Genomic DNA, 10,483 nt, shown 5'->3' with positions numbered 1-10,483 from the left:
TAGAGCATGACCATTGTCATACTTGCACATATATAAGACTTTCCCATCATTGCTTGCACCCATGGCTTACTTTGGTAATTGACTTCGAACTTTACAGGAACAAATTCTGCTAATCTCTCATTTACAGGGATGGAAACTTGTGCATGTGTCATGTTTATGATACAAGATATGATTTAAAAGAAAAATATTGATCCTACTTCTGCAGCTCACGGTGCATTGTCATAACAAAACAGTAACTCTCTACTCCCCCCCCCCCATAAAAAAAAAAAAAATGTTTTTAAACATTGTTGAGAATTCAACTTGGCTGTCTCAAATGAATCCTGGTTTATTACTATCACTATTCCTTTTTTTTTGGGGGGGGGGGGGGGGGGCAAAAGGCAGCAATGTCGATAATGCTGTTTAACCAACATGGCTGACAAGAGGTGGAGAATATTGGTTATCTACACACCATGCTGTAATAATCAACAAAGTTGATAGGTTTCAAAGGAAAAAAATTGAAATCTCAACAAGAGTATTCTAATTCTTCTATGTATTCTACGTGACCAAAAAAATAAATAAAACAAAAATAGAATTTCAATGGTACCGCTGGTCATTCCATTGGTCTCATGATGTTAGGACCGGGTCCTTTTGGGCAGTGCAAGCTTCCATCCATAAGAGACTTGGACATGGTCAGAGTGACTCTCAAGCATGGTCATGTCCCATTGTCCACATTTCTTTCTTCTTCTTCTTTTTTTCATTTGTGTCTTGGTCATTTAGAGACACCATAGAGCCCCACATAGCACTTCCTAGTTGGCTATGGCCGCTCTGCTATAGTTCTATGGAGGTCCGTTATGTCTTTGCAGGATTTTTTTTTGGCGATGAACGAGGAAGACTTTCTCTCACAGGAATGTGGTGTTGTCGGGCAGGTCGCGTTGCCGACCCCTCGCTTCAAACAGCTGCCTTATGAGGGCAGCCTTCTCCTGCTCTAGCTCCGCAATCCGCTCACTTCTTTCTGAGACCTCCTATAAGCATAGGAAAACAAGGGAGTTAAAAAGATGAAGGATAAAATTAGAAATTGACTGCATTACATTACTCAAAATATCGATAGTAACAAAAGAACATCAACAGCACAACACAAAATTCCATCTACTTTTACTGGGACATTACAATCATCAAACAGAATTATTGTATCTAAATCATTTTTTTTTGAGTGTGTGCATATGATTCTGCACACAATTCTAGTCAAACAAGCAAGCTTAAACAGCAAAAACACAACAAATGCTGAAAGCTTACACCCTATAATTTGGAATTAACATTTAACCACACTAAACTGCCATTGGTTCATGTTTGTTTAAACTTGTTGGTTTTTGCTGGACTACATGCCGAATGGGATCACATGACGACCTATAACATTGGGGTACTCAATTTATAGTCACTACCATGCACTTACTCGTGAAATGTAAGGACAATGTTTGTTTGAAATTAAATAATATACAAGGAGAAGGTCTATTCATTGTCTTCATGAGACTACCCCTCCCCCCCCCAAAAAAAAAGAATATTACAAGGACTTTTCAACAACTTACAGAAGCAGTGCCAATGTCAAATTCATCTTGTGTAAACATTTCAAAGAACCTGCTACAAATATAAACTATGACTACATATGTTGCTGCTTGCCAATGCTATATATTCTTTCTTTCCCTGATATTCCCCCCCCCCCCTATTTGTTCTGAGATCAAAGTTTCTTCGCATGACTTACCTCCGTGAGTAACTTGTTCTGCTGCTTGAGTTTGTCGACCAGGAGCGGTGGGACCGCCGCGCTCTTTGGACCGTTACGTTCCCTGTTGATTGCCAAGTTCATGTGGTTGGGAAAACCCTGCAGGCACGGGGAACAAACAGATGGAGAGTAAAAGCAGGAGAGCCCCCACATGACCGCCCTTGAGTACCACTTGACTCCTATGAGAGCTACTGTCGGCAAACAATCTTGTTTATCTTTTATTTGATTTCTCAGTACTTGCACTATTTACAATGCAAAACAGCACTGGATTCTCAAAGGAATGTTTTAGTTTTTGGTCGAAATGGGGATTTGGGTTTCTAACATTTTTGTATGATAATGAGAAACCTCTTACGAAATATAAAAGAGCACACAATTCTACGATAAATTTACAGTTTATTTGATGAAAATCAGTTTTGAAATGGCTGAGAAATCAAGAAAACAAAGTAAAATAAAGTGGTCCTAATAAAAGGTGGGTCCCACCTTTGATTAGGATTGCTCTGCTTTTGGATACCTCGGCCATTTCAAAACCAATTTTCATCGAATAAACTTTGAACTCCTCTTAAAATGGTATGCTCTGTTAAATTTCATAAGAGGCTTCTCATTGTCTCACAAAAAGAGTTGGAAACCTAGAGTCCCACCTCAACCAAAACTATACCATCCCTTTAAGGTGGTGATTGCAAAGTTTCTCTATCAGGAGGAGCTCAGCTCAGAAAACCGGCAGTAACCTTTTTTTCAGTGTTAAATCCCATGTTTGCATGATTCAGTATAATCAATATTTCAAAGATGCCAGTCCAATATTGGTGAAAATGAAAAGATGCTTGGAATCTGAGATTCCAAGTGGTTATGCATTTAACAGCTCATAGGTAGCTGCCACATTCAAAGAGGGGAATCATAAATCTACGACTACTGGATACAAGTTCAACAGCTCACGGGTGAATAGCTGTCACATTTAGCGAGGGTAATAATTCCAAACCATGCATCACATGTCCTTTTCTTTCCTTCTCTGCATGGACTTTCAGGAACATAAATCTTTGTGTCACAGGGATGAATCCCATACTAGATTTAAACCAAGTTTCCCTGGCACCTTGGAAATCATTTCATCACATCTGCACACCACATCGAGGCTGGACGAATCTCCTGAACGGAATCCAACAGACTGTCACTTGCGGGTGAAGAGGTCACATGCTATTGTATGAATAAACATTCCATTCCACCCACGGTCCACTGGATAAACAGTTAGCATCTCAGCCAATGCATTTCAAGGACCACAGGTAAATGCACCCTAATATTTTCTAATTGTGGACTGTAATTGCCTGATTTGTATAGCAATTCATGATTTCCTTCTGTATATTTATAGAACTGTTGTATCATACCAGCTAATCAAAGAAGGGGGGGGGGGGGGAGAAAAGATCAGCACAATTCTGAGGATATTTTCCCACAAGTTATCAAAAAGATTTTTGATAACCGAGACTTCTACTGTCAGTTTGATAGGACTCGGGACTACTAGCACACATGTTAACATCCTGCTTCATCACAGGGTAAAACATTGAAATATGAATGTGAATAATCCTCAGAAGAACACATCAAAACTGCAATGAAAGATGGCAAGATGATTTATGCAGAGTGTTGTCTAAAAATAAAACTTTGGGAAAGTGTCAAGAGCCGACAACTCCAAGTTCTTTCCACACATGGATCCTTTCTGCGGTGGAAACCAATGCACGAACATGCACCAACATATCATTTGTTCCACGAATTCACCTATAAAAACCATTAGGTCGTAACCAAAGAATATTCCTTTTTACCAAAAAAAAAAAAAAACATTGCCCGTGTTATGGGTAACATACCACTCTATCTTCTGTTTAGTTTTCACACGCTGTTTGAAGACGGGCGAGCCGCTGCATGGCTGACTGCGACGCTATGTCAACAGCGCGGGGCATCAATGTGTTTTGCTCTCATCCATTCTCTCTCTCTCTCTCCCTCTCAGTTCTTTGTCTCTGAGATAATACCTCCATCACTATGCCAAAATGACTGTCAAGCATTACATCAATCTCTTTCAACTGGTTTGTTTTCTGAACAATGTGACCCGCTTTTAAATGTCACGGATGCTGCATCATGTGTGAACTCGTCGGACTGTCTTTCGAGCTCTTTTCTAAAAACAATGAATTTATGTCACAAAAGAACCTTAAATGATGTCACGCCCCAGGGAAAATATTTCAGAACATTGGAAAGAGCTGCTGAAGAAGCAAAGCTGTCAAATATTTTGCGACTGTAAGAGGTATATGCATGATTGATTAGGGTGTGGATCTTCCTTCGTTTAATACCAGCCAAATACTTCTACTTATTTACAGATGACAGTTAAAATCCACTGAAATATTTGTGAACACTGCCATTTACTAGCAGCGTGGACAATCATGAAAGAAAAATGGACAAAATAACATAGAGAAAAGACAAGACAGAAGATTTTGTTAAAAAGGGAGGTAAAACAAGAAGCAGAAAAAGATGAAGAAGAGGAAGAAATTGGAGAAGCAGAAAAAGAAGGTAAAGAAGGAAAAGAAGAAGCACTTTGTAAGTTCACATAGCTGGTGTTTGAAATATTGTGAATTGAATCTTATCACAATGATAAACCAACTGCAAAGGCAATCTGTCATTTCTGTGTGTCACATGCAGCTATGTACAAGGTGCTGGAAAGTATTCCTGCTCAATATCACAGGACTCACAACATAGAACTGGCCAATGCTGATGAGAACGTGGGAATATATAGCTGGACCAATCCATGTCGATCACGGGTAATCCTATTCAAGCAGCTGATTACCCTGCTAATAAATGTTGCAGTCCCCTACAGTGCAAGCTACCAATACGTGAGTGAGTTCCCCCAATAATAGGGCTCTTCATGGCCCATTAAGCAGCTTAACAGTCGAGCAGGTCCAGCTGGGTCATTTTCAGTTTCCATATATGGCATAATATTTTTTTTCCCCTTCTATTCCCAACACGCCACTGATGGCTCTGCAATGACACTGGTATACCTCACTTTTATGTTGTTTATCAACTACTTTTTAAATTTCTTTATCTCGTTCTCTTTGTCTCAATATTTTAGCTAAAAATAGGCAGTAGTTGTTGTGTGTTTTGACTTGCTATCGATCTTCCAAGGGCTTTGCAGCTGGGTAGTGTAAACCGAACAGGCAGCTGCTTCTTGAGGGCAATTATGAAATACCGAAGGTCTCATAACAGAGGGACCGTTGAAGGCAGAGAATTTTTAAAGGTATGCCTCACTGGACTCTTTGTCTACTTTTATCTCTTTCTATTTCACTTTTGTTTTGTTTTCTCTCTCTATCCCTACCCACCCCCCCCCTTCTCATGAAAATGCCTTTTATGGATTCATATCATCCTTCACATTTTCTTTCTATTCATACCACTATTGTAACTGTGCCTTGATGTGTGCCTACATACTTTTAATTGCTAAATAGACTGAAATCTATTGATTTTACTGCTTTCTTTACATCACATCGGTTTATACCATTTATCCCCACTCTTTTTTTTTTCTAAATCTAAGTATCAAAATATTCTTTCTGTACTCTGATGATATTACTTTTTCCCTTCTTTTATATTTCCTTGGATAGCAATTATAAAGTTTAATGATGCTGATATCTTACATATATTTCAAGCTGTAACATCTTATCCAACTTATAGTGCAATTTAGGGTTGTCATGACAACCACTGAATTGGTCCTCTGCTCTGTGGTTAATTCATCTCCCCCTTTTCTCTTCTATTTGTTTCATCTTAAAAAAATTCTTCAATGTAAATGTGCCTTTTGTGGATACAGGCTGAAAGATCTTAAATGAAATCATATCACAAAATTAAAAATAACTACCGGGTAGATTTTCTACCATCAATTACAATTCAGCATGCATGACAAAGATTTTATGCCCAGTTTCAAGCTCTTTCCTGCAGCTGAGCCCTTAAAACACAGTCAACTAACTCCTAATCTTCATCCCTCTGTCTGTCTCTTCATTTCTAGTCATAACAATATCTGTCTAGTTATTCATCTATCCATCTATTTATCTACCTAGCAAACTATGTATCCGTCTGTTCTCTCATCTGATCATTCTCTTGAGTCATCTGCATTATCATCATACATATCGGAAGCTTTTTGCAGGGTAGAAGAATATATGAAAATAGGTTTTGCGCTTTATCAATTGATATTGTTATTATTATCATTATCTGTCTATTCAATCTATCTTTCTTTCTACTTGTCTGGCTGTTTGTCTGTCTGTCTGTCTGTCTGTCTCCCTGCCTATCTACTGTATATATCTAAACTGAGAACACCTCTTTCATCCCTTACCAACTTATTTTTGACCAGATGATATGCATTCTTTTTATCTTCTCTTGTCCCTACATTCTCCTGTACATGGCTTTATACATGCACTCTTAACTTAGCACTGGTATCTCTTGAATCAAAGCCCCTGATTATTATCAATATCTGGTTGCCAGGCAACGACGTCTCGGGGCTTGAAGACGCACCGTAACTTTTGGGCATCGCAGAGCAGCAGACCAATCTGCCCAATCAGGCTTGTCAACTATGTTTCATCGGGCAGCACAGTGGAGGGAGGAAATGAGCTTCGCAGGCATGCAGATTCGATTGCCCTCGTCTGGCGCCCGAAGGCCAAAGCCGTCACGGGCACATGGGCACACGATCACACATCTTTCCCCATGGAAGCGCCCAAATCAGTGCTAAAGTATCCTGTGATTAGGCTTAATGACCACTCTGATTTGGTAGTCCCAGTCTCAAGGGGCATACGTAGAATCAAGTGGAAGCTTGGATGGGCCTGGTGTTGTGCTAAATATTTGTCCATGTTTCATATGTGTTTTACGGATACCTCAATTTGTTAGAGTTTTGAATAATTATTTACTGAATGTAAACTCTGATGAAGTAACATATCTTTAGTGATACTCCACAATTAATAATTCTACTTAACAAATTACTACAATCTGCCTACTATGTAAAGAAACACAGATCTTGTTTAAGAAAAAATAAAGAGAAAAGGAAAGAAGATTCACTGTGTGATGTCTTCATGTCTCAGCACTGAATATACAACTTATGCAATAATTACCCTACAGAGTTGTAAACTCTTTTGAGTAATGGATGAGCAGCATCGTAAAGTAAGTGAACAGAGACACTGAAAATGGCAACTTTCGTTTACGCCATGATTGAAAGTACCCACTACCACCAGCATCGTGCCCCCTTTGATGAAACCAACCTTTTCTGGGGTAGCAATGAGTGCCCTGAGTTGTCGGTTGACCTCTGTGATACGGGTCGTCCTGTATGTCACCAGGTCTTGATGGTTGATGTCCTAAAAGGTGGAAACAGAGCGATGACATAACCAGGGTTATCAAAGGTCTCCATAGCACCAGACGAAGCTTAAAGGACAAGTTCACCTTCATAGACATGTGGGTTGAGTGAATGCAGCAATATCAGTAGAACACATCAGTGAGAGTTTGAGCAAAATCGGACAATCCGTTAAAAAGTTATGAATTTTTGAAGTTTCTGCTCAGTCACGGCTGGATGAAAAGACTACTGTAGCTTGTGATGTCACATGAGTACAACGATATAAAGAAAGAATAAAGAAAATTCAACAAATTTCCATTTTTCTCCAATAACAAAAGAACACTCGACTTCTCTCTTTCAGAAGGCAGGGGGAATAATATTACCCTTAACATACGTCAGTAGCAAGTCGAAGAACTGTGCACTTTATTCAAAAAGTAAAGTTTTGTGAAATTCTCTTTTTATTTTCCTTATACAGTTGTACGCATGTGACATCATACACTGTAGTAGTCTTCTCTTCCAGCAGTGACTGCGCAGATACTTAAAATATTCGTAACTTTTGAACGGATTGTCCAATTTTCCTCAAACTTTCACTGATGTGTTCTGCTAATATTGCTGCATTCTCTCAATCCTTATGTATATGAAGGTGAACTTGTCCTTTAAAGGGTGTGTACAGTTCTGGTCGAGGTGAGGATTTAGCTTTTAACGTCTTGCGAGATATTCAGAAACCACTCTATGAGATGTCAAAGAGCATGCAATTCTAAGGGGTATCAAAAGTTTATTTGATGAAAATCGGTTTTGAAATGGCTGAGATATCCAAAAACAAGGTGAAACAAAGAGATCATAATAACGTTGTGGCCTGTCGCCTTTTATCATTATCACTTTTTTGGATATCTCAGCCACTTGAAAACCAATTTTCATCAAATAAACGTTGAATCCTTCTTAAAGGGCATGGCTAGTAACCGATCAGTGGGAATCAGTGGGAATGCTGAGGGATGATTGTTCCAATCCTTTTGGGATTCATTTAAGAGTACATTACATATCTACTGTTGTGTGAAAATTGTTTGCTTCGGAACGGTCTCATATTCAAGTAATATGCAGATTAATGCCCCGTCACTGACCAGGCACGCTAACCTGGAAACATTAAACTGCGCATTACTCGAATATGAGACCATTCTGAAGCAAATAATTTTCACACAACAATAGATATATAATGTACTCTTAAATGAATCCCACAAGGATTGGAACAATCATCCTCCAGCATTCCCACTGATTCCCACTGATCAGTTACTAGCCATCCCCTTTAAACTTACATGCTCTTTCATATTTCATAAGAGGTTTCTCATTATCTCACTTAAGAATGTTCAAAACATGAATCCCCACCTCAACCAGTACTGTACAGTCCCTTTAAAGTAAAGACTCCAGACTTGCGGCACCACAACCCTCTCCAATTCTGCTGTGACTTTGGTCTTCACTTTTGGCATTTCAAGTTAAGGGAGTACTTTTATCTCATGTTTGGCATCCTTAACTCCCTTGAACCCTCCTGCTAAACCCATAACCTCCTCCATCCTACACTTGGGTGAACTTAAGTGGCAGAATAGATCTAGAAATACACATTTCCCCTGACAATATCTTTCTCCAGGCTAAGCACAGTGCGCATGGGAAAACCTCTTTGTGCTTCTCCTCATACACAGTTCTGATTCACATGCCCCAATACTTTTCCCAAGTGTCCTCCACATCCCTGTCACCATGGCAACAGCAATATCTGCCTTTTCCTCCTCCTCTTCTTTCTCTTCTCACTCTTTCTTCCCTGACTCTTCCACTTCCTTCATTCTTTCTTGTTCCTCCTTTTTAACATCCTCTTTTCCCCTCCTCCCCTTCTTTCTTTTCACTCCTTCTACCATGACTCTCTCTTTCCCTTCATCCCTTCTTGTTCCTTCTCCTTTTTAACTTCCTCTTTTTAATTTTCCTCTCTTCCTCCACCTCTTCTCACTCCTTCAACCTGGACTCTCTCTTTTCCTTTATCTCATGTTGTTCCTCCTCCTTTTTACTCTTCTCTTTTTAATTTTCCTCTCTTCCTGCCCCTCTTCTTCTCACTCCTATCCTGGATCTCCTTTTCCTCCATATCTTCTTGTACCATCTCCTTTTTAACCTTTTTGTCCTCTCCTCCTCTGCCTCTTCTTCTCACTCCTTCTCTGAATCTTCCTCTTCCTTCATAACTTCTTCTTCCTCCTCCTTTTTAACCTCTTCTTTGTTCTTCTTCCCTCTCTTCTATCAGTCCTTCTTCTGCCCTCTCCTCTTGATCTCCCTTCTTTTTTTCTCTTTCTCTCTCATCCTCCTTCTTCTCTCCCTCCTTCTCCTTCTCCTCCTCCTCTCCCTCCTACCTCAGAATAATCCACTTGAGCCTTGTTGAGTCTGTCCTGTCGTTCCTTGATGTCGGCCAGCTGCTGGCGGTACCAGTCCCGTGCGAGCTCCAGAGCCTCTAGACCATGGAGAAAGGTGTCCCGTTCTTGCTCCAGTTGCTTCATTCGCTTCAGCTGCAGGGCGAGCGGGAGATCATAACATACCATTATACAAAATGATTTGACACGGAGTATATATCTCTTTATCAGCCTGTTCACATTTCAATCCCTACATTGTTCCATGAATAAAGTATCAGCAACAATTCACTATATATGGATTACTCTTGGTCTAGACATCGCTGGGTGAAATGCATTTTCCCCTTTTCCTCATGGGACATATAAATGCTTATTTGGTATTTGTCCTCATTATTTGATTCAAATCATCACAAAACAAGTGAATAGTTTTATCAGATTTTGTCAGACAAATACAAAAAGCGTTCTTTTCTTGATGAGATGATAAATAACATATAGGCCTATATGATTAATCATGTCATGATGTCAAACCAAAGTAGTACATAATGATATACTTGTGCTAAAAGGCATGGTGTCTTAAAAAGTGATCATGCCTTCACATTACTTCTTCACTGGCTTTAAAAGAAAATACGAGGGAAAATTTCACATTTATACATACAAAAATAACTCTTGTTCTAGAATCCTGATTCAAAGTGAGGAAGACAACTTTATTATATTCTTGTACATATTTTAGTCTCCATCTAGCCACAATCATTCTAGATTTCAATATATTTTAAGGCAACAAGATCAAGGGAAGTGTATCATTGCTCGTTTTGAAAAGCAAAGAGACTGCTTGCAATCAATAACACTTTGAAAGTTTGGGAATCGGTCAGGATATAATTGAGAATAGGGAGGATGAATAAACGATAGAAAAAAAAAGAAAAAAAGAGAGTAATATTTGAACAAGTCTAGACACGCATGGTGAGATTATGCTATCTCATTAACCCAACATCCCTGGGACCTCAACGGATGACCAACTTCATTCTCTTCCGACTA

General features: G+C 39.3%; 1 protein-coding gene across 1 annotated transcript in view; it reads right to left on the bottom strand.

The window, feature by feature from the left end:
* Nucleotides 1-545: 545 nt before the first annotated feature.
* Nucleotides 546-10,483, bottom strand: part of LOC139714610 (suppressor APC domain-containing protein 2-like) — a 49,946-nt gene continuing 40,008 nt past the window's right edge. The window contains exons 3-6 of the mRNA XM_071626290.1: nucleotides 9,458-9,610; nucleotides 7,009-7,101; nucleotides 1,736-1,852; nucleotides 546-1,001 (exon numbers count right to left, since the gene is read on the bottom strand). Of these exons, the coding sequence (XP_071482391.1) occupies nucleotides 879-1,001; nucleotides 1,736-1,852; nucleotides 7,009-7,101; nucleotides 9,458-9,610 (486 nt within the window). The 3' untranslated portion in view covers nucleotides 546-878. The remainder of the gene's footprint in view (nucleotides 1,002-1,735; nucleotides 1,853-7,008; nucleotides 7,102-9,457; nucleotides 9,611-10,483) is intronic.

This window comes from Diadema antillarum, unplaced genomic scaffold (assembly GCF_040938485.1).
Source record: "Diadema antillarum isolate AM-2024a unplaced genomic scaffold, OU_Dant_1.0 seq00002340_RagTag, whole genome shotgun sequence".
In the NCBI taxonomy this organism is placed as follows: domain Eukaryota; kingdom Metazoa; phylum Echinodermata; class Echinoidea; order Diadematoida; family Diadematidae; genus Diadema; species Diadema antillarum.
The sequence above is the reverse complement of the archived record's forward strand: the minus strand, read 5'-3'. Positions and strand labels throughout refer to the sequence as shown.